Genomic DNA, 24,786 nt, shown 5'->3' on the forward strand with positions numbered 1-24,786 from the left:
CATCTACAAATAATTCTTAAAATGTAATAAATATGTATTTCTAATGCATTTCAGATTTCTCGATTGTCACATATTTGTCCCAGTAATGCATTTCCAGGTTACTCAAACACTGCAGTCTTCAAATTACATACTTCAAAATCGTAGAAAACATGAATAAATCTCCTTAAACTGTTTAATATATGCTTGATGGTGAGGAGGTAGAGAAAGCATGCATTCCCTAAAGCTGCTAAACCACGTCTGATTAATATAAACAGAAGTGAGGATGGGAGAATAACTAACTTAGGAGAGTGGACCCTTTCCACCCCCAAAGCAGTTGTGGGTAGAGAGACAACTGGCCGTATTTGCACCTACTAGCTCTGACTTACAGGAGGAAGGCCTACCTGACTTGTCTTTTCCATGATCATCCCTGCTCTGAAATCTACTGTAACAGCTTGTAAAACTGCAAAATAATTCTATGAGACTGTTACCATCCAAGTGTTTTATGACATTAAACTCACGACTAGCCTAGAAGTAGGAAAGCTAATGAATTTCAGATGTTTTGCTACAGAAAAAGCATAAGGGTCAATTTATGGATCATAAAGTGTTTTTTTAAACTTTCTCAGACCTTACGTTTAAAAAATGTTCAGAAGATTCTTAAGAAAATGCTACTCATTAATCTTTTAAAGTCCTTCATGGTCCAATAATTCACCACTTAGAAAATACGCAAGCATATTCAGCACAGACAATAATATAAGCTATAAATTTTCAACAACTGACTTCTGATGGAATGAAGTACAAAACTCAATTGGTATTTGTCTGAGGGAAGATATCCATAATTTGGTCGACTATTAAACTACTCATCATCCTCAAATTCTTTTTGTTAGCAAGCTTTTACAGAAAATGAAATGAGAAAAACCCATCTTCTTGTGTATGTCGAGGCATAAAAGCTAGCTGAAAGCAATGATTTCTAAATCTTGGCAGCGAGGATCTACTACGGTAAACACGGGTTGCCTCGGTTACTGTCACATTTTTAAAGGACTTGGTGACGAAGCCGAGGGAAGCTGCCAGATTAGGGATAACTTCCTATCTGTGTACCAGGGAAAAAGAATAAAAAAAGAAACCTTCCGACGAAGAAGCCCTCAAACTGATTTTGCAGCACCCCTGGCCTCGCCATATCCTTCATCGCGGCGTCCGCGAGGTCTATGGACATGACTTTCCCCATTCTGTGGCCGAGCGCACAGCTACACGGGTCCCTCCAGCCTCCCTCCTTCCCCTAAACCTGCCTTTCCCCATAAAAACCATCCCACTGAAGAAGGGCCTCCCCAAGAAGACGCACTTTCTCGCTTTTCCTGCAGCAGAAAGATCTGGGCCTCCTGCACTTACTGCTTTCAGCCTCGTCTGGGGCAGAGGCAAGGGACGGGGACAGGGCCGGAGCCTGAGCCAGGGCAGGGGCTGGGGCTGGAGCCGAGGCCGGAGTCGGAGCCGAATCCGGAGTCGGAGCCGAGTCCGGGGCCGGAGCTGGGACCCGAGCCGAGTCCGGGGCCGAGATCAGGACCTGGGCCACCTCCTCCTCCTTCTCCAGGGGAAGCAGCTCCTCCTCCGCCATATTCTCCATAGTTACCGCCTCCGTGCCAGACCCGCCCGGGTACCAGGAGGGGCTTACGGCGGGGTCGAGAACTGGCGTGAATGCCCAGAGGGCTGGATCCAAGGAGTGAGAAAGCAAGTGGGAAGGGCGGGATGAGTGCAATAAACAAAAGATGAAGAATCAGTGACCAAAGTCTGTTAACAGAAAAATTAGAAGCCAGAGGCAGCGATTTGCGGTCCTAACCGCTTCCCTTTCCCTGAGGCGTTACGACACCACCACACACTGCGCAGAAGCGAACTACGACGGCGACCAATGAGGTAAGAGAGTTTTGTTTCCACAGTGCGTCTCCGTTCCAGCCGTCTACCACCGAACCAAGCCAAGACTACAATACCCGGGGTGCACCGCGCCGATAGGGGCGGAGCTGGAGTTCTGAAGTCTAGGACTCAATGCAAAGCCAAACGGACGCTCTGGAGCCTTCGAGTAGTAACGGGGTGCGAGTGCAGAACTACATTTCCCAGCGGGCCTCGGGCTCAGGGGTCTCTTTCTCTCGGCCGGGACTCCAGAGTCGCCCCTGCCCCCGGCGGTGGTAAGGTTGGGGAACTGGGGAGGTTCATTGACGTTTTTCTGGGTAGCTTCGTCCGCTTACTCCGGGACCTTGACGGCTGCTCGCTGTACTGCGGATTCCAGGGCCACCGGAGCTTACGGCAGGCGACTCTGTGGGCGGGCCCGGAGTCGAGTCCTCTCCGTGAAGGGTGTGGTTCTGGCCCGGCCCTGCCTCTGGGGGCTGTCTCTCGGCGCAGAGGCCGGTCACTTCCCGCGGAGTCCGTGGGTCCCCGCGACTTAGGAGCCACTGACGAGCTTGCCTGTTAGTGCTGCTAATTAGACTTGGGGTCTGCTCTTCGTTTCGCACCCTTACCCACACTGTGCCCCGAACACTCGTATTTTACTTTTGCGTTAATCTACGTATTCCCAGTTTCTTCACCGCTGCTTGGTGGATGTAGCGTCCAGTGGATAAGTGCCCGGTCCCCGCCCCCTTCCCTCCGGTCCCTGCTCGAGTCTGGGCTTCTAATACCAGAACTCGGAGTGTGGGGAGCTTTGGGCATTTGATTGTGCAATTCTGATTTCCTAAGGCATGTGGCTTTGAGACCCCCGCCCCCCACCCCCCGTAGTACTTCTTTTACCTTTACTCTAGGCCTTCAGGAGTTGAAGTCCTACTCCTGCAAGCCCACGGGGACGGGCACGGGGGAAAAAGTTTTTCGCTCTTCTGACTGGGACGGATCCGAACGTTATTGGCAACAGGAGAGAGAAGAGGACAGTTAAAAATTGGATAATAATACATAACACTTTCAGAAATGAGTAGTGGCTAGCTATTTGTCCATCGTCCAAGAATCATTCATTTTTTACTTCTGAAAACTGTATGGTTAATGAAAGCTTGATTCAGCGTATCGATCTCATCATTTAGTACCAGCTGGAAAACTGAGAAGGGTTAGAGATGAGAAGGGTTAGATTTTAGCATGTGCATTCTATGGGAATTTTAGCAAGAATTTCCAGGCACTGTCTTGCTCTTGAGACATCCTAAAGAAGGAATCTTCCTAGTTTGAAGAATTACCGTATTTTGCTGTATATAATGCATGGTTTTGCCCAAATTTTTGAGGGGAAAAATAAGGATGCGCGTTACACATGGGTATAATGGTTTCGTACTGTGGGTTTAATACTTCTATAATGCATACGAAGACACGGCGAATGAGTATTACTAACCTATTGCTGCCTAAATTATACTAAAGCTTAGTGGCTTAAAACGATAAACATTTATTCTTTCACGGTTTCAATAGGTCAGGAATTCAGAAGTGGCTTTTTGGATGTATCTAGCTCAGGGTGTCTCATGGGCTTGTGAAAATACCTGGCAAGGGTGCTGCCAATGTGAAGGCTTGATTAGGGCTTCAGGATCAGCCTCAAAGGTGGCTCACTCACATTCTTGGCACTTGGTGGTTTTTTGGCAAGAGGCCCAAGTTCCTTGCTGGTAGGTATCTCTGTGGGCTACTTGAATGTCTTCACGACGTTGTGACTGGCTTTCTCTAGAATGAACAGTTCAGGACAGAGAAGCGCAGAGCCACAATGTCTTATACTATCTAGCCACATACGCCATTTAGCAATGTTTCATTGGAAGCACAGGGCAGCGCTGTTTATTGTGAGAGGGAGCGACCACATCAGATTGTAATTACCAGGCAGCAGAGATCATCAGGAACCGTTTTGGTGACTGGCCAGCACAGGAGGTCTCCTCTCATTTAGTGTATATTTCGATTTTCATAAAATCTATATGAATTTCACACTTGCCATGGTAAACATAGATGTGTTTTTCCTTCAGTAGACCACTCTCTGCAGTGTTTTTTTTTTTTCAATTTGTTTTGTGGGTAAGAGGTTTATTTTTTAAAAATTTTATTTTTTCCAGATAAGAGTTTTAAATTAGCATTATTTTGCATTTGAAGCAACATCAGACCAAGATGAATTGAGTTTAAATTATAAAAAGAATTATACAACCATTATAGAGTCCATCGCCTCCAAGCAATTCACTCTATGGAATGTATTTTTATTGCATTGTTTGCGCTGTGCACCCCGCTCCCTGCCCCAAGTGGAATGGGAATCCTTACAGCAAAAAGGTGATTAATCTGGAAACTCAACTGTGAATTCAAATATTGCCATAAGTTATCTTGCAAAGCAAAATTTATGGGTAATTTGGAATCTGCTCTTAGAAGTCCATGTTGACTATTCTCTATTAATATTTATGATTATATTTTTTGCTAGCTATCTATAGGGAACGGGTCCCCGTGGCAATGGGGAATGTAGCTTAGCTCTGGTTTGGAAAACTGACAGGTGCCAGTGGGCACAGAGGAGCCAGGCCTGCAGATCAGCTTTCCCATGGGGGACCGGGCCTGCTTTATATGTAGGCTGCTTGGAGGCTTGCCTTGGCTAAGACTTCCTCCCTCTGAGTAAAGACAGCAGATGTTTAGTGTATATCTTTGAAGTGACTCCTTAAAGTCTGTGCTAAACATTCCAAGGATGGAATGTCATCAGATCAATCACTTTTATCATTCCCTTGCTTTTGCAACATTCTTTTCTTTGTTATCTGTAAGAAGTAATCATTTAAAGCAAACCCAAGCATAATGAATGAGGACCTTCCTTGATGTAATGCTCCCAGAAAGCAATAAAAGCCAGTCCAGGCAAGGGTCAGGACACTCTCTCACAGAGAGTGTCTGTGCCGTTCCTTTTTCTCCACAGGACTCCGTGTAGAAATGTGTGTAAAACTGAGACATTACATTCAAACTCCGTGTGAATGTGTGTGACTTGCCCAAGGACTCCCTCCATAAGTGACAGAGGGTGTGTGGGAAAGCATTAAGACTGATTGGTTTTGAGGTATGTATGGGTGGGACAAAATGTAGTGGTCTTGCAGGCAGCTGAGAACAGTGATGTGATGCTTGAGAAAGAAGTCAGAGCTCAAGGCACAGGTTTGAGAGTCATTCCTGAAGAGGTGATAGATGAAGCCAGAGGAGAGGAACAGACAATTCTGAGAGAGGATATAACTGAAATAAAATGAAACAGTGAGAGAATCCCATCATCTTAGGGATGGTTAGGAAGTGGGAATTGGTTTGTAAAACTCCAGTCTTTGAAAAACTGAAAGAATAATTTCTCAGGTTATTTTGGGTTGTCATGGTGATGAAAAACACATAATGTGTTTCTAATGTTTATTTTAGCTTTTCAAAATGTCCAACAAAGAATTTTGTGGAAAAACAGAGACATCTCAGAGAAAAGACATCACCTCATTGTCCAGCTTTGATGAAGAAGTAAGAATTTTGATTTACTAACCCAAAGACACCGTTTTTTACAGTTTATTTTTGTGTAATGTAAAAAATGCTTCTCTGTTTTCAAATGACATATGTAAGCATATTCTTCTGCCCTTTTGGCCCATGGGAAGTCATTTGTTTTTCCTGTTCTCTGCTTGCATTATTTTATTTATTCCTCACAACTCTACCAGGTAGGTAATGTTATTGTCCTAATTATACAAATGGAGAAACTGAAGCTTAGAGAGGTAAGTAATTTGCTTAGGCATTTCTGACTTCAATTCTAATCCTCCTTTTCGTAGAAATAATTCACCGTTAGACCTTTTCCCACCTCTTCTCCCTTCTGCCTTTACTCTGCATTGATCATGTGCTCACCAGTCAAAATGGGGGGTGGGGAGCAGGGGAGGCTGAGTGCAGGGAATGCTTGCTAACCCTGTTCCTTTTTCTGATACTGTCAGCACAGTACTCTAAGCAGTGTTTTTGGTGGGTGACATATAGGATAGCTAAATAATTGAGCTGGGTGTTGTCTCCAGGAAGCAAGGCTGCCACGTGATTGATTTAACCAAAACAAGCAAAATCCCCTGCATTCAGTTGCATTATAGACTGAGTACTCTGTATAGCGCATCGTCAGAGTTAGATAGTGTTTATGCTGTATTGTCATCCAAGATGAGAGACGACAGTCTGGCAAAGGTAAGTATTCACTAAAGAGGTGACTTCTGTGGTAGGTAGCAGGTTAATTCATAAAGCTTTTTTTTTTATAATTGAATGAAGTATTTTTGAGATCATTACACTTTTTGGTGTTTGTTTTTTGCTTACTAACTTCCTAATTACTAATTTGGCCTCCCAGGTATACTAGTAATTAGAAAGAGGAACCTGGAATATGGCCTTGATCTATGCACCCTTATTTGACACTAGGAATTGACATGCTGTGTGCAATTCTCATTCTTTACCTACTTGAACTAGTCTTTTCTTGCCATCACTCCTCCAGATATGCTGTCGTTAAGGCCAGCAAAGGTTTCCATGTTGCTAGCTAGATCCATTCTTCTGTTTTAAGACTTCATCTGACTTGACCAATCAGCAATATTTGACAAACTCATTTCACCTTCTATTTGAAACAGTTTCCTCACTTAGCTTTTGAGACTAAATGGGGAAAGAAAATCAGATTCCTCTGATTTCAGATTTGATTTTCTTTCCTCACTGGTGACTTCCTCACTGTGTCATCTTCTTAAAGGATAGCCTTTCAAGTGCCGAGCCCCAGTTTTCCCAGTTTGGCCAATCGCAGTTGCATTCTTTCAGTTGCTTGATCCCAATCCCTGGCCATCATCCTCTACCTGCATCCAGTCTGTCAGCAAATTCCATCAGCTTTCTTTCTCCCAGTAATGCATTCAGAGTCTGACTCCCTCCCCTACTGCTATCACTCTGATCAAGGCGGGGGACTTGCTTTTCTAGATGATTGCAATAGCTTCTAAATTGATCTCCTTGCTTCAGCCTTTGCCTCCTTGTGTTCTCAACACAACAGCCAGAGTGGTCCTATTTAAAGGTAAGGCAGATCACACCACCCCTTTACTCAGTACTTTCTAGTGGTTTTCCCCTTCATCCAGAGTCAAAGCTAAGGTCCTTGCTGGGGCGGACACAGTGACCCACTCTCCACATCTCTTCTCCCTCTCATTCCCCCTCTGCTTTCTCCACTCCATGGCTTCCTTGCTTTGTTCCAACAAGCCAGGCATATTCCTGCTGCAGGGGCTTTGCCCTTGCTGCTCTTTCCTTTGAACTGAAGATACTTTCCTACTTTCGTGGTTTGTTCCATCCCTTCTCTAGGTCTTTTTAAAATTGCAACTGCCTCAACCCCCACCTGCCAGCATTTCCTGATTCTTTTCTGTGCTTTATTTTTTTTCCATAGCATGGTGTGACACACCAAATATATTATTTATGTGTAAAGTCCTATACTAGATTTTCACTTCCTCGAGGGTAGGGAGTTTGATCGTTTTTTTCATTGATCTGTCCCCACTGTCTAGAATATCATTGGTACATGGTAGGTACTGAAAATATATTTGTCCTGGGTCTTTTGAATTCAGGACCCACTGAAAAATAACTGGGTATATGGATTTGCTTTGTAGAAGACCTAATTCCCCCATGCCGTGCCACCTCCCAGGGCCCTTACCCAAGCTGTCAGCTGGCCTTTTGTGACACCTATATCCCTTCTCGTCCCTAATTTAAGAGAACCTTGATTTTCTAATTTCTAGTTGAATCTACCTTCTAGTTGGGCTTCTCTTCCTCTTACCAGTTTGTGTGCCTTTGAACATCGTTCCCTGCTGAAATTTATTATTAATGTAGAAGGAATGTTGAATTATAACAGTGATGAAATAATGCTGTCTTATACTGTGTTTTATTTTGTGCGTTTCTTTCCCTTTTTTCCAAATGGCATTCTTAGGATAAGAAAGATAAAAGAACCTCAGCAAGTTCTGTGAGTTCATCTTGCTCTAGAAGATATATTTCATCAGAGAAGAGAAAACTGGTAAGTGTTGAGATCCTATAACTAACTCTGAAAGTTATTTCTATCAGAGTTTCCATGTACAGTTAGAAAGTTTATGGTATAAATTTCTCCACTACTTTTTCATTCGTTTTTTTCTTTGTATTTTACTTGCTTTTTGATAGCCAATGGAAAGGCAGCAGGGTTGGGTTTTTTTTTTCTTCCTTTCATTCACCAGAAACCATTTGTCAAGTTCCTTATTTATTTGTGCTGATAGACCCCATCATTTGGGATTAAAGAACATGGATTTAAATTTAGACATTTTCAGGTCTTTTCCTATGTATTGTTATGTTTGTCTTTACAATTTTTTGAGGTAGCCAAGGTGAATACAGTGTTTGCATTTTCAGATTCAGAAATCAAGATCCAGAAGGTTGAGTGACTTGTCCAAGGACACAAAATCATACAGCACATGTTCACTTCATGTCATAGATAGGTTCTACAACCTGTAAGCAAAATGATCTCTAATGAAACTGGTTTTACTGTAGGCTAATTGCTAGGAACAAGGGTTAAGCTCCTATAGCATCTCATCAATGTTATAACGAAATGATAAAGGAAATAGTGTTATTCAAGGCCCTGCTGCGTCCAGCAATAAAGCCAAGTCCAGAGTTCTTTGCACTCTCACACAGATGATTAGAAGCAGTGACAGCAAACTAAACACATGAAGCTAGTGCCCGGGTGACTGGGTGGTAAAGCACTTACCACCTTCAAGTTGAAATTAGGTTTATGTCAGGCTGGCCACAGAGTTGTGGGTAATAAGAAAAAGTAGTGAGAGTTCCCTAAATGCAGAATTGGTTTTAAGAACTCGTTTGTTTTCATATAATGAAACTGCTATTTCAACTTACTGTTGCTATATTAACCTTCCAACACTGATGTCATCATATTTCCTCTCTGTTAAAAAACCTTCACTCCCTTTTCAGTTTGTCATTCAGGTCACTCTTAAATTTGGTCACATTCTAACTCTCTAGCTTTCTTTTTTCTTCTTCCTCAAAACTTCTGTTTCTTGCTAGGCTGGTTTTTTTTTCTCTCTGCTGAATTGGCTCCAGGCATCTTTAGCTTCTTAGAATGCCTAAGCACTCTTAGCTGAGAATGCCTTTTTTCTTTTACCCATTAATCTTTATTCAATCTATAGTCAACCTTTAGCATATATTTGGTCCACTTTTCTTCCTAGGCATGGTCTCACTTTTGGCAGTTGATGTTTTAAATAGTCTTACAACTTATTGTCTACTCTTCTGCTTCGGTGCTTAGTTGTGTCCTTACATTAGGTTATTTGTACATCCTTTTCTTCTCTTTATTTTTTACTTTAAGCTCTTTAGGAGAGGAGCTATATCCTGTTCCTCTCTTATTTTTCTTGTGCCTGGCCTGTCTCCAGGATACACAGAGAGACGGGGTGGTGGAGTAGAGTAGACAGATCTGCTGCTGCCCTACTCTGTGACATTGAGGAAGATAATTTGCTCTGTTTGAGCCTTGGGTCCTTCATCTGTAGCATGGGGAAGATAATAATATCTGTCTCAAAAGATTATTGGAAGGACTGATTTAATTATTGTGTGAACCTATTCACCTGAACGGAAGTATGGGGATTTTTGTTTTTTTCAAACAAATCGTCTCCCATCTCCTTCCCTGTGACTACAGTGCCACTGCACAACTTACATTTCTTAAATGGTATATTTTTTTCTTTCAGAAATCAGATCATATAGACATTCTGAACTGTAATATACAAAGAAGACAAGATCTGAAAAGGTAAATTCCCCCCTTTTTTGGTACCTTTTTACGTTTTTGGCCTAGAATTGAGAATCTAAATAATCAGACTTGCTAAGTCATTTGCTTACTGTGATTAGTACTGTTTTGAATGCAAATATTTCTAGCTACGGCAAATCACATTTTATGACTTTTGAATTGTCTTAATATAAATTTGAGGAAAAGTTGAGTAAAATAAAACATATTTCAGAGTTCTGTATACATAAAAGATACTATCAAATAAAATGTAGATTTTTATCTCAAGTGATTTGATTTGGACACAACAGAGCAACCTTGCAGCTAATAATGTTGAGAAATTGTTGTTCTTGCACTGTGTCATATTTTAAACGTTGGTTGCTAAATTTTTAAATAATCTGATTATAATAATTAATTTTTTCACAAAATTTTACATTCTTTATTGCAAGAGTTCAATCCAGGATGTTGATATTCAGCTTTAGGTGAATATTGATTTTACACTCATTTGTAAAAAAATGCATATTTGTTGTATGTCTAATTTATCTAAAAAGATCTTGGAACTTTAGTATTTTGGGTTGCAAATATAAAACTGAATTATTGCATTATAGCCTTTCACAAACCTAGTTGATAAGAGGCGATTTTAAAGTTTAATTTTGTTGGTGTTTTAAAAGGTATGATAATGTTGAGTTTTTATTTAATTACAACCATATAAAACATGGTGCATGGATTTCCATGAAATTTGCAGCACAGGGCGGTTGTGAAGAACAAATAAAATAGGAATATGGAAATGCTCAGATAACTACAAGTTCCTATTAAAATTTTTATTTGTTTTGCATGTTGTTTTCCTGATTTTTCCTTAATATGGTTGACATTTTACATGATATACCATTAAGTGCTAGTCAAGGTCCAATAAAATTTAAAATTTTGTATTAAAATGACCACTTTATAAGTTACATAAGTATGTAATCATATGTTGTAAATCTGAAACTAATAAAATATTGTGTTAACTGAAATTGAAAAATCAAGAATATTTTTTAAAAGAGTAATAAAAACAATTTAGTTTTCTTTTATTGTTACTTATTAACAGATAAATAATGATAGGCAGTCTTTTTGTAGGAATAGATAGCAAAGAAAATAAAACCAGATGAAGAGTCAGGTTTAACTCCTGTAAAAACACTGAGATGTTTGTAATTGATTCTTCCATAGCTATTTGAGAAGTCACTCAATTACCATCTCTTGGTTAAGCTGGACTGCAGTCTGATAGGGGCAAGGACTCCACCTGGTGTGTCTTCCACTGCCGCTCCAGGGCCTGGTAGTGTGACAGGCACTGAGAGAGCGCTGTAGGATTTGTTAGTATAAATTAATGGGTTGCGTTATGTTGAAGTTCTTTACCCTTTCTTTCTGACTACAAACCAGTATCTATGCTTATTAAGCAGGAGAATATTACTATCACCTGTAGCTATTACAGCTTCTAACATTTTTAGCAAATGTGTTTCTGACCTTTTTACTATGTTTATTTAAATTGTTGAGACCACATTATGTATACAGATTTGTGCCCTGCTTGTTTTTTGCTTAATATTTTGTCAGTATATTTTATATCATTGAAAACTTCTCAAAAGATCATTTAAAATGACTCATATTTTCTCTTAATTGTTAGAATGGTTCTTAGTCATTTCAAACATTTTTACATTTACTTTGTGCTTGGCTTTTTGCTGTTATAAATAATCCTGAATTGAATATCTTTTTTTTCCCCTTGATATTCTAAAATGGGAATTACTGAGAAGTCAAAGAATATGAACTTTTTAGAATTCTTAATTATAATTTCAGATTCCTTTGTGGAACTGTAATCATTTACATTTCCATTAGCAACAAATAAGAGAGGATCCATTTTCCAACTCCTTGCCGATATATAATGTTATTTTAAACTCTTTGCTAATTTGATGGAAGTAAATGGTATGTTGTTGTAATTAGCATTTTATGATTACTAGGGAAGTGAGATTTATTTCTCAGAATAAATAAATAGCCTTTCCCTTTTTCTCTTTTATTAATTTTCTGTTTATGGGATAGTCTAGAGTCTTAGGACTTTTTGATGTGCTTTTTATCTAATAAAGCTAATAAGCTATCTCATATATATATGTATATATAAAAATACACACATATATATAAAATGCCATTTCCCAGTTCTTTGAATTTTGTTTATGCTATGCAAAGGGTTAATATGCTAAAGTTTGGAAGTAAATAGTCATTTACATTTTATTTTCTCTTGTGATTTTTCCCACAGCTTTTAAATTTAGCAAGCTCTCTATTAAGAAATCAAATAAATATTCTTTTTTCTTCTGTGAAAGAAAGAAAAGGGTTTTTAAGGGTTTGATATGAAATATAGCAATTATTATAATAATAATTATTTTTCACTTAAGTGTTTAAGTGTCTGGTATTTTACAAAGCTATAAATTTGTTTTTGTTTCCCCCAAATAGCAAACCAATTATTCCAACACCATTTGTGGAATAATCCTTTTCATTTCATTCTTAATGTAGTCGTTTCCACTTTTTAGGAAGTTTGCATCAGGCTAGTTCTATCCTTTCCTAACTAAAATGGTACAGTGCAAATTGTAATGTAGCCTGGTTTTCTGTGTCGCTTTACAGACCGAATGTAGACCCTGACATTCAAAGAAAGAGACCAAAACTTACTTCGTCATCCCAAGGACCTGTTACACTCCAAGAAACATCATATTCTAATGATAATCAAATTATTTCGCAAAGTCCTTCTTCAGATGGAACTAAAAAACATAAGAGTAAATGTGTAGATTTGAAAGTGGAAGATATTAAACTGACAAATGTTAGGAGCAACCTTGACCATGGAATTAAAAACCATAGCAGTCCTAAAATTGCCAAAGATGTGAAACCCGAAGCTGAAGGCCAGGCCAGTGACAGAGCATGGCCTCGTGTACTTGCTCAGAGGGAGAAGATGAAGGAGCCCAAGAAAGAAAGGCACAATAAATATAGAGACAGTTCTGAAAAACGTGTTATGGAAAAAGGCAAGAGAATTCAGTTTTCTCAGGATTATAATTCCAACAAGATAATGAAAGAACCCTGTGAATCCAGAAGAAGGAAAGTTAGTTTCAGAATTCCAGTAAAATCTCATGATACCCATCCAAAACTTGTAGAAGAAAATGTTTTCCTTTTAGATTCCAGCAAGTCAAGGACTAAGCAGAAGAAAAAAGGACGCCTGGAAAGCTTTCAGGGTCCATCAAATCTGATGAGGCACAGAAGTAAACATTTATTTTCAGATTCCACTTACAAGCAGACGGTTCATGAGTGGAAAGGAAAATCTCATCACGAGCATCAAGAAAACAATGATCCAAGTTCAAGTGAAAACCTAAGCCAGGTAAGGTATTGTAAAATAGAGACTGTAGGTTTTAGCAGAGAGTGATATAGTTCCCATTACTGATGATCATCACAGAGGGCTGGTTTAAATTTAGTCAGGAAGATATGTACTGGTTTCTTTGTTTTACCCCCTCAATCCCAACTTCCTTAGGGAGGTATCCTGGCACTAATCAAGGATCTATAAAAGAAGAGACTGCGTAAAAATGTAGAAAGACACAGTTACAGGTGGTCCTTTACAAAAAGCACTGTGGCAGTGTCTTAGGCTCTTCTTTGACCCCGGGTACTGTGGAACACCCAGGTTTTAGTCTTCTGAATAGCTTATTACTTCAGTGAATTATTTTTTTAAGGGCCACTGTATGCCAGGCATTTCGATAAACTAGGAGGGACGCACCTTCTCTGCATTCAGAGGCTTCTACATGTGAGAAGATGCACAACAATCATCAAGTCTGATCAGTACTTAGCACTCAGTATGGGAATTCACAGCAGGCAATGAGTGTAGCCTTGGTACACTGTGGGGGATTAGTAACAGTTTGCCAAAGAGGGGTTACATTTAAATAGAACTAAGGAATGAATAGGAACTACTTGGGGGAAGGTGAAGTGAAGTGAGGTGGGATGGGAGAGGGAGGGATGTTCCAGGCAGAGGGAACTGTGCGTGCAGAGACGCAGGCTAGAGAGCACGGCACAGCTGTTTTCCTTTTAAATAATTAGAATAAGTTGGCATTTGTGAACTAGTTTGAGAACCTGTTCTCTGTAGCAAAATTATTTACCTTTAAGAAAACTTCCAGAATTTTAGAACTTCAGAATTCTGAAATTTAGAGACTGCTTGTAAACAGGAATGGTTGAATTTACTTGCTTTTAGCTGTTGGGACTGTAGATGGCAGTGGTCAGGTACTTGTTAATGAAAAATGCAGCCCTGGCTGGTGTAGCTCAGTGGATTGAGCACAGGCCTGTGAACCAGAAGATCGCGGTTCGATTCCCCGTCAGGGCACATGCCTGGGTTGCAGGCCAGTTCCCAGCAGGGGATGCACCGAAAGCAACCATACATTGATATTTCTCTCCTCCTCTCCTTCCCTTCCCTTCTAAAGATAAATAAATAGGGAGGCCAGAAGAGTGTGGGAGAGGGAACTCTTCATTCATTGTACTTGAAGGGTTCCAAAGAGGACAAGAATTGAGTTTGTTGTTGTTACTGCTTTCCTTTTTATTTATTTTTATATATCATTGTTATTTTCAATTACAGTTGACATGGATTATCATATTAGTTTCAGGTGTACACCCCAGTAAGTGATGACCCCAACTCCATGCATAGTTGTTAGAATGTTATTGACTGTATTTCTTCTGCTGTACTTCAATCCTCATGATTGTTCTGTAACAGCCACTTTGTGCTTCTCAAGCCCTTCATCATTTTCACCACCTCCCCCAACTCCCCTCCCATCTGGCAGCCATCTAACTGTGTTCTGTATCTATGACCCTGCTTCTGTTCTGCCTGTTTTGTTTTTTTAGATTCAGTTTTTGATAGATATGTATGTATTGCCATTTTATTGTTCATGTTTTTCTTTTTTTCTTCTTTCTAAAGAAAACTCTTTAACATTTCATGTAATACTGGTTTGGTGGTGATGAACTCCTTTAGCTTTTTCTTCTCTGGGAAGCTCGTACCTGTCCCTTTATTCCAAATAATAGCTTTGCTGGGTAGGGCAATCTTGGTTGTAGGTCCCTGCTTCATATCACTTTGAATATTTCTTGCCAGTCCACTCTAGCCTGCAAAGTTTCTGATGAGAAATCAGCTGACAGTCTTATGAAAGCTTCCTTGTAGGTAAGTAAATTTTTTTCTTTTGCTCCTTTTAGAACTTTCTCTTTTAACTTTTCCAATTTTAATTATGATGCATCTTGGGGTGGCCTCTTTGGGTTCATCTTGTTTAGGACTCTGCACTTCCTGGACTTGTATGTGCATTCCTTCACCAAGTTAGTGAAGTTTTCTGTCATTATTTTTTCAAATGCGTTTCCAGTTTCTGGCTCTTTCTCTTCTTCTGGCACCCCTATGATGTGAGTGTTGGTATGCCTGAAGTTGTCCTAGAGGCATTTTCCACTGTCCTCATTTTTTTGGATTCTTTTTTTGTTCTTGCTGTTATGATTGTTTGTTTTTTGCTTCCTTATATTCCAAATTGCTGATTTGATTCTCAGCTTCATCCACTCTACTGTCAATTTCCTGTAAATTGTTCTTTATTTTAATTAGTGTATCCTTTGTTTCTCAGTGGATCTATTTTAAGCTTTTGAGGTTCTCACTAAGCTCATTAAGAATTCTTATAACCAGTATTTTGAACTCTGTATCAGGTGGATTGCTTGTCTCCATTTTGTTTAGTTCTTTTTCTGGTGATCTGTTCTTTTCTTTCATTTGGGCCATGTTTCCTTGTCTCCTCATTTTGGCAGCCTCCCTGTGTTTGTTTCTATATAGTAGGTAGAGCTGCTATATCTCTCAGGCTTGCTAGGGTGTCCTAATATAGTAGGTGTCCTGTAGGGTCTGGTGGCACAGCCTCCCTGTCCACCTGAGCTGGGCACTTGAGTTGTGCTCCCCCATATGGGCTGTGTACACCTCCTCTTGTAGCTGAGCCTTGACTGCTGTTGGCATGTTAGTGAGAGGAATTTAGCTGCAGGCCGGTCAGCTGCAAGGACTGGCTGTGACCACTGACTGCCGTGGAGGATAAGTCATGCTGGGTCCCACCCCACAAAGCAGGACTTACTTCAATAGGACTCTGGTGCCTGCTGAATTTGCCCCTTGAGTGTGTCACTTATGTGGTGTTTGTGCTTCAGTGTGGTCTGAAGCTGTCCACTGGGTGCACTGGCTTGAATGTACAGGACTCACTGAGGTTAGATGCTGCTTGTTTAAGAAATTTTAGGAAAACCTGAAGCATGAGCTGAGACAGGCCATTTTTATGGAGAATTCACTGGAAATAGCTTGTTGGCGCCGAAAGTAGGTGGAGCAGGGCTTCAAGGACTCTCCAGAGTGGGGCAAACAGTGCAGCCAAGTTGATGGAGTCTCAGATACGGTATCTGCCTGCAGGCTGTTTGGAGTGAGGGCTCATCAAAGGAACAGTAGCCTCCACCAGTGCTTCTGCCTGGGAGAAAGCTGCCTCCCAGTTCTCCCCTGGCGCTGGACGGTTCACTTCTTTCTCATATGTCTCTGGTGCCTTTGAAGCTGCTGCCTCTGCACTGGAGTTCTGAGGGAGTGAATCTGAGTAAGTCCATGCATGGGCCCTTTAGAAAGAACTGCCTGGGACTCCGGAAGCTTTCCTCTCCCTCAGCCTCAATCCCAGCTTGTTTTTACAGTGAGGGGGCTTTTCCTTCTGGTGCTGGAACCCAGGGCTGGGGCTCCTGATATGGGACTGAGACCCCTTACTCTTCAGAGGGAACCTTCGCAGCTGTGATATCCCTCCCAGTCTTTCCCCGACACTCTTAGATGTGGGACCAGCCCATCTCCGCCTTTTTACTAGTCTCTGTGTGGCTTCTTCTTTAATTCCCTAGTTGTAGTACTTTATTCAGCCAGATTTCAGGTGGTTCTGAATGATTGCTCTTCTGTTATTTAGTTGTAATTTTGGTTGTGGGAGGAAGCAAGTACCATGTTCACCTATACTCACTTCATGATCAGAAGTCTTTATTGCTTTCTTAGAGGAAAAACCTCCCGATTTCTTACGTTATAACTAGTTCCCTAGAATAAAGTAAAAGAAAGGAAGTTGAGCTTGCCAGTGTGTTCAGCCAGCGTCTTCGTGTCACTGCTTTGTGGTCCCTTGGGCTGCACATCTAAGGAACAGTATGAAAAAGCTTGCGAGCTTCTTATAGTTACTTTTGGTCTCTACAGAATTACTGCGCAAACCTATAGAAGTACAGAGCATGACTATTAAGTTGTAGGGGAAGAAGTTTTTGCATGATTACTTGCTGGTTACTGGAGTTAAAGTAGAAGCCTTATCTGACCAAGTCATTTAGATTCCGGAGCAGCCACTGAATATTGTTCTTATCTTGGATATGTGGTCTTCAGCACGTGGTAGATGGGAGAGAATCATCTTAGTATTATGTTAGATGTTCTTTTTTCCTCACAAATCTTTCAATAGATGACTATTTCCCTAAAAGAATGATTGTATTTTATAAGGAAATAACTGTGTTTTCTGGATTTAATAGTCCTGTTGTGCTTTCCTAAGTGAAGATAACTCTATGTTGCCCAGGCCTTCTAGCCCTGTGATACAGACCCTTTCAGACTGCACCCCCTCCCAGTATTGCAAGTTAGGGTTCTAGAAACCATGGCTTTCGTGCCACTTCTTCACATTCAGTACTTGCAAGTCTGGGAGGTAGGAGTTCATTGGTTTATCAAATGTTAATTAAAAGTACCTGTCGTATATCAGGTACGTTTCTAGGTGAATAAAATGATCTTTACCCTCAAGAAGTTCACGGGGAGGCAGATTAGTAAGCAAATAACAGTTGCAGTGCAGTGAAGTAAATATCAGAGCTAAGAGTTGGGCTGGTGTCAGGATAAATTTGGGGGTAACTTGAGGAAGGGCTCGAAGGTGGAGATTCTTTGGCTTGGCATTCAAGGGTGTGGGGAGCCAGGGCCGGAAGTGCCGATTTGCCAGGGTGGAGGCCTGGTGTGTGCAGTGGCACAGAGCTATAAAGTTTCACGGCACAGGCGGAGGTGGGCACTCCAGTTGGGATGTGTAGAGAGTCTGTTGGAGAGGAAGTAGGAGAAGAAGCCAGGGTCTGGACGAGGGATTATTTTGTATTCCATGAGAAAAATTTTATCTTGTATTCTGTGAGTGGTGCAGAGCCACGGAAATGTAATGAAGGAGGTGGCATAATCAGGTTCCCAGTTTTGAATCACTGTAATGGATAAAACCATTGTTACCGTTGTTACTGATACTCCCTTTTGTCATCCTCAGCCTTTATCCCAATCCAGGTATTTAATGGATCGTGGTAGGGAAAGGCAATTAAATGCCCATTAAGGCTTTTTTTAATAGGGAGGAAGTTTTCAGGGACAACTGACATGAACTTTTATGGATTTGGGGGTGATATAAAATTTATTGAAGTCATTGGAAGTGGCCTGTGGTGCAAGAGAGTGAAGGGTTGTACTGACCTAAGCAAAAAGAATAAGAAGACTTTGAATGTCAAGAGTTGTAGGAAGTTCTGATAATAATCTGTAGCTCTCTAGGCATTTCTTAGTTGAAGAGAACCTTAAAGATCTAGTGAGATTTAACGTCAGGTGGAGAAGGGAAGGTAAAATCTCGAACCCTGGAATGGTAAAGCCATAATGGGCCTGCATGTGAGTTGTGTATAGTTTTATATCGTGTGAAGATTGGCGTTAGGAAGTTAGGGTGGAAACTGAATTCCCAATAGAGCGATGTAATGTATACCCTATATAGCTTCCTGGAATGTGCATGTGAGCTTGGTGTTAACTTGGAGGTTGCTCGGAAGCTGATTTGGTTTAGTGGTGGCTTTTGCTGAGTTCCTGTTACCTGTACAGCAGAAGGTCAGGTAGATCTCAGCCACTCAGCAAAAGTGCCAGTGAAAAATTGGCCTTAGTAGAGAGATTTTCAACCTCTGCCAGAAGACAGTGTAACTATGCATTTTTCAGCCTTTCCCCCTCAGCTATATTATAATCTTCAAGGCCCCTTTGTTGTCCTGTCATTTCACTGTTAGAAATGGCTCAGTTACTCCTGGAGGCGAATTTCCTAGCACCAAAGACCAGCTCGTTGGCCTTTGCATGGTTCTGTTTCTTAGGGGGGTATGTGCAATAGTTTCGTTCTTAGAATATGAGTATTTTTAGTAATAGATGAATGAGTAAACCCTAAAGACTTTCTACTGTGTTTCATGACTTAAAAGAATGAGGCTTTTCTAGTGAAGGGGCAGTTTCTCACCTGGGGGCAATTTCACCCTTTTCAAGGGCATTTGGCATAGATTTGATAGAGGCATTTTTGATTTTGAAGATTGGAAGGGGCTATGCTACTGGTTTCTAGTAGATTGAAGCCGGAGATACTGCTGAACGTCCTACAATGCACAGAACAGCCACAGCACAAAGAATTATCCGACCCCAGTGTCCATACTGCCAAGGTTGAACAACCTCGCAGTAGCTGTATGTTTCATTCTAAACTAATAATCACTTTTCTTTTCAGATTTTTGAAGCACGGTGTTCTTCAGTGTCATATGAAATTATTCAAGATACAGATGAAGAGGTTAATGCTCTACTTTTTTATGTTGAATATTGTTAATGAAATTAAGTCAAACAGTTCCTATTTCAATAAAAATAATGACTTTAAAAACCTTGGTAATATGAAAATAACACTGATATCTGTACTTAAATCAATATTTAAGTTTTATTAGGTCACAAAAAAGTATTTGGAAAAGTATTTATATTTACTTGATCACCTTTCTGCCTGTTTCTTATATGTTTGATGAGCATGGAGCACATGGCCCAAAGTTACATAAATTTTGATTTAATGTTATGAGGCATTTGCAGGCTTATAGCCTGGACTTGCCAAAATGCAATTTTATACTAATATGTTTTTTGCCCATTTTTTCTAATCAGCAATAAGATGAAAATATTATTCAATGAAGACGAGAGTATGTGTGTGTGTATACATATATGATACATATTTTTTTTACCTGCTACATCATTAATTTCCCAGCTAGAATCTCCTGGTTGATCCTCATAGAATTATGGCATAGAATTTTATGCTCACTGGTCCTGAATTAAAATTAGATTTACAGAATACTCTTTATTTTTCTGTTTTTAAGAAGACTTTAAAACCATATTGATTATGACAGGTTTTTATTTGTGACAGTCAGTTGTATTTTTCTGTTTTGTGGGTATGTGCCCTTGATAGAAGAAGGATTTCTCACCTCTGCTTTAAAGCTAGATTTAGATTTGAGTTTTTGATGGTTCATAAACAGCCTTAGAAATCTCAATAAGAGCGCTTATCAACCAGATAAAAATATATTTGGCTCCTAAAGTACTATGAAGTGAAAGTGGGGATGAGGATTAACTTAATTTGAAGGTCTGTTACTGCATACTAGGCTCTGTGCGAGGAGCTTCACAGTATTTCATAATTTCATTTAATCCTCGCAAAATACTGAAAAGAAAAGCATATCTGCCGTTCCTATTTTGTAGATGGACAAACTGAGACCCAAGGCAGTTAACCCTGCTTGGCTAACGTTACTAAAGTAGTAAGAGAAGAGCCATTTAAAAACACCGCGTATGTTTATAAGTCTGTATTCTTTTACCATGCTGCCAAAATATTTTTGTAAATATTTTTCTTTCCACAAACTCATTTAATGGCTTTCTTCTTACTAATCTTCAGACTAAAGACTTCAAAAGTATTTTACTGAGGGTCTGTTCCAATCTAGATGCAAATAGTGGAAGAGCTTCACGCTGCACGTGTGGGGAAGAGTGTGGACTTGCCTGTGGTCCCCCCTCCTGGAGAGCTGTCCAGTATGGAGATTGACCTGGTGGAAGACGATGTGCATTCCTCTGCTGGTATTACCCCTGTTCGCACCTGACGATGTCCGCGGTGTCTGTGCTTTCTTCAGAGTGAATGTGCCAACATGCAGTTTTTATAATATTTAGATGAAGGGTGTTAAAATGTGCTAGTTTGAAATAATAAAGTTTGTATATTTTAGCTTTAGGAGTAGCTATGTATTTGTTTTATCATCATTTGTTTTTATATATCACATTATTGGGCAGACATATTTTCTGTTTTTCTTTTTGCCAAGGGGCAGTAATCAGAGTTATGAGTTGTCTTTTGTTCCTGCTTTCAATCATCACTTTTAACAATTTCAACTAACTAAACCACTGATCAGAAATAATGCAAATTGCTGAAAGGTATTATATGTCTAGATTTCTTATTTATATAGAAAAATTTTGATCATTCTTACTAGTAGGAGAAGATATTGATAGATATTATCCAAAATTGGTTAGCATACTATTTTGAATTGTATTTATAAAAATAGTAATACTGCATTATATTCACACTGAATTTTTCAATTTACTGTTTTCATGTGCATTAACCTGATCCTCACAATGGCACCGTAAAATAATGATGCTAGTGTTATCTGTTTTCTTTCTTTGACATATATTTTTCTTTTCAATCATATTTCACTCAGTATATTAAAATTACCTTATAATTCCTAAGTGCACAACTACCAGTGAGGCAAGACAGTTTGGCAACATAGTTTACTACTGGGAAAAGTCAGTTTATGATTTAAATCCATTGGTGAGCAATTCATAATATTCTGCTGGTGGACAATTAATTATTACTGTTCTTTCTCTTAAGAACTGGAGTAAATGCATTTTTGCTTTTGCTGTCTGAAGTACTGCCCTCTCTTAAGAATGCCGTCAAAGTTGTATGATATCAAAATTTAGTTATTAAAGAAGTCTATTTTCAAGTGTCATGAAATCTCAACTTTGCTCTTTTTCTTTAGCAAATACAGCTTCAGACAAACAACTTCTAATTGTTATTGATACAAATATTCTGATGAATCATCTCAAATTTGTTAAAATTTTGAAGACAACAGAAATCCCAGGTATTTATAAAACATATTTGCATAATCGGCTTACGTTAAGAAAATAAAACAGCCTTCACAGGTTAACCTAGCTATCTAAACTGACTCTTCTTTGATCTCTGGTAGTATGTATTGTGACATTCTTGTGACATATCTGGTTTTAATTTTCATTTTTATGTATTACATCTTTGTTTAGATTGTAAATTCCTTACTTTATAACTCAGTTTTCCAACAGCAGTTACATTTAGTAGCTGTAGATTTGTTGACTTCTGAGACATCTTTTTTATCTTTTAGGCTTTGACAGGCTTGTGTTAATCATTCCTTGGGTTGTGGTGCAAGAACTGGATCGTATGAAGGCAGGAAAACTACTGAAATATGCCCAGCACAAAGCCATACCTGCAGTCCGTTTTATCAATGACAGTCTCAGAGATCAAGACAGAAAACTATGGGGTCAATCCATACAACTTGCATCTCAGAAACTTTGTAAGTATTGTTCTCTTGCTGTGCTTCCTGGTTAAGATTTGTTTGGGTAATGACTCATTGGAGGGAAATTAGGAAAAACTTAGGAAAAATTTATGACCATTGAAATGTAAAATGGCAGGTCATAGTGATGGGTTGTGGTATTCTGTTAGGCTTGGTTTGGGGGTCTTTGGTTTTTATTTTTATGTTTCTCGTAGACTTCATGTCTGTATTTCACAGATACAGTTTATAGTTCTGTGTGTGTAGCTGTGTATGATAACACTACTTGGATTCTTTTTTAAAATACCACTGTTGAGTGACGAGACCCATAAATGATCTGAGTTTCTAACCCATCGCTACGTGTTGTTAGTATAATGCAGAGGCAGGCATTATTCTCCTCTAGTTTGTCAAATTCTGTGACAAGGAGGTGTTATTATAATAAAGATCTATAGATTTTCTCCTGGTTTCATTTTTTTCCCTATAAGTTTAATTCATTTTTTAAATCACTCTGGTCTGAGAACCTAAGTATGCTCTTTATGTTTTATATAACTTTAATGAAAAAAAAATCTGTGTGTCAAGCCACACTGTTGCCTCTGCAGAGTTTATACATCTATTTAGAGGATTTATTTAATTCTTTAAAGCATTGTTTCTCCCAATTCAGAATTACTTATATATGTAGATTTGTGCTGTTTTAAATGCCATGAATTTATTTCACCTACAGTGCCCGTATTCACCATAAAATATGAAAGAATTCAGCCTACGATGAATATCACTATGGTGCTGGTGCCGAGGGGCTTTGGCACAGCCGCTTACTCTTATGTGTTTGAAGAAAATGAGTCTCCACTATTCGTTCATTCCTTCTGTTTCTAAATATGTAGTAGCTCTTAGTGTACTCTAGCTACAATAGTTACGTCTTCTAAGTAGGAGCTTCATGTATTTTGTAGAGCTTTTAAAGGAACACCACAAATATCACTTATTAGAGTTAAAAATGCTAAAATATTTGAAAACATATTAAATTGAATACCTTAGATGGTCCTTTTTGTTATGTAAAATACCCAATGCGGGCAGAGAGAGAATAATATAATGAATCCCTTTGTATTTATCACTCATTTTCAGTAATTATTAACATTTGCCATTCTTGTTTATTCTCATCTCCTTTTTTTATTCTCCCTCAACTCCTGGAACTTCTGCAATAGTTTGAAGTAAATCCCAAAGATCACATCATATCATTTTTACCTATATATACTTCAGTATGTGCTGCTAACAGAAAAGATTTTTTTTAAACACCTACATAATTAACAAAATTAACCTCTGATCCAAGCCATTATTTCAGTAGAGCCCTAGTCCTTAAAAAGAGGTAGAAATTTTGCTTATTTTTAATTTTTTTTAGTTTCTTGATACAAATTATATTTTATTATATAATAATATAGACAACTATGATAGTAATATGCACATTTTTATGGCCATTATTCTCCAGACCCTTTTCCAAATGCTTTACAGCTGATACCTCATTCAAACCTATAGTCCTGTAGAAGACACTCTTATCAGCCTCATCTTACTGGCGAGAAAATGGAGACACAGAGAGATGAAGCACTTGTCCTAGGTAGACGTTCCTTCAGTAGATTAGCTCTGAAAATTGCATTGAAGTGTTTACTTTAGAATAGTTATTTTGGCCGCATTTTTTTTATTTATTTTACTTTTTAAAGTTGATATGAGAGAGAGAGAAACATTGATTTGTTGTTCCACTTCTTTATGCATTCATTGGTCGAATCTTGTATGTGCCCTGACCGGGAATTGAACCTGCAACCTTGGCACATTGGGAGGACGCTCCAATCAGCTGAGCTACCTGGCCAGGGCACATTTATTATTTTTAGATGCTTTTTATGTTCCTTTGATTTTTCTCTTTTCATATGCTTTTTTGCTGCTTTGACTTCTTCAGTCTATGTTTTTTGATGATTAAGGAGGACAAATCACAGTAGTAGTATCAGACTTCCGTATTGTGTCAGTTTCTCTGTTTTCCTGGAAATCTATGTTTCACTTTAATGTTAAACCTTATTATTTAATCTTATTTTTGTTAAATCACTGAAATTGCTTTTAGTTATAAGGTTGTAGATAGAATAATAGGTTATCTGTGTAATTCTCTATGTCAGGTAATATATAAAGTGCTTAGTAGTTTATGACTTGAAATAGGTTATAATTCTATCTTTGTTATGTGAAAAGCTTATACATGTTAATTAGAAAAACTAAATATCCCTTTCCCCTAAGTGGATGAAGATTACTAATAGGAAATTCACAAAAGGAAGAAATATAGCTTGTCAGTCCCTTGGTCACTGCATATAGTTTCCTGTCTGATGGCCAATTTTAATGTTGTTAATTTCTTATATATAAAACTTATTAGATTTATCTTTCACTTTTTTATTTCTTTTTATTGCTTCTAAATTGAGAAGTTACTTTTTCTCAACATCTGGGGGGAACACTTACAGTGCTCTAGTGCTTTGAGAATATAAGTTCGTAACTTTTCAGGAAAGCAGTTTATCAGTATGTATCAAGAAACCTAAAGATATAATTCTATTTCTAGGAATAAATCCAAAAAGATAATAATAGATGCTTACAGTGGTTTATTTAAGAATGTTTGTCACAGCATCATTTATAAAGCAAAAAATTTGAAACTTCACTAACAGAGAGGTTACATACAATTCTATAGGCATATGAGAACTTACTGTATTTGGAAAGCTATATTTTGAGCTTATTATATCTTGAGAGCTAAC

The 24,786-nt window shown here is 39.0% G+C and overlaps 2 protein-coding genes across 3 annotated transcripts in view; one reads left to right on the top strand and one right to left on the bottom strand.

The window, feature by feature from the left end:
- Nucleotides 1-1,801, bottom strand: part of TRMT1L (tRNA methyltransferase 1L) — a 28,092-nt gene extending 26,291 nt beyond the window's left edge. The window contains exon 1 of one of the 2 annotated variants that reach the window (XM_037034920.1): nt 1,363-1,801. In XM_037034920.1, the coding sequence (XP_036890815.1) occupies nt 1,363-1,594 (232 nt within the window). In that variant the 5' untranslated portion in view covers nt 1,595-1,801. The remainder of the gene's footprint in view (nt 1-1,362) is intronic. The other variant, XM_037034921.1, reaches the window with a different exon arrangement.
- Nucleotides 1,802-1,986: 185 nt separating this feature from the next.
- SWT1 (SWT1 RNA endoribonuclease homolog) overlaps nt 1,987-24,786 on the top strand; it is a 79,307-nt gene continuing 56,507 nt past the window's right edge. Inside the window, exons 1-9 of the mRNA XM_037034918.1 lie at nt 1,987-2,150; nt 5,314-5,403; nt 7,832-7,915; nt 9,609-9,667; nt 12,284-13,025; nt 19,174-19,233; nt 20,405-20,534; nt 21,479-21,580; nt 21,854-22,042. Of these exons, the coding sequence (XP_036890813.1) occupies nt 5,323-5,403; nt 7,832-7,915; nt 9,609-9,667; nt 12,284-13,025; nt 19,174-19,233; nt 20,405-20,534; nt 21,479-21,580; nt 21,854-22,042 (1,447 nt within the window). The 5' untranslated portion in view covers nt 1,987-2,150; nt 5,314-5,322. The remainder of the gene's footprint in view (nt 2,151-5,313; nt 5,404-7,831; nt 7,916-9,608; nt 9,668-12,283; nt 13,026-19,173; nt 19,234-20,404; nt 20,535-21,478; nt 21,581-21,853; nt 22,043-24,786) is intronic.

Source organism: Sturnira hondurensis, unplaced genomic scaffold, assembly GCF_014824575.4.
Source record: "Sturnira hondurensis isolate 20B ecotype Veracruz unplaced genomic scaffold, ASM1482457v3 Scaffold0022215, whole genome shotgun sequence".
Taxonomy (NCBI): domain Eukaryota; kingdom Metazoa; phylum Chordata; class Mammalia; order Chiroptera; family Phyllostomidae; genus Sturnira; species Sturnira hondurensis.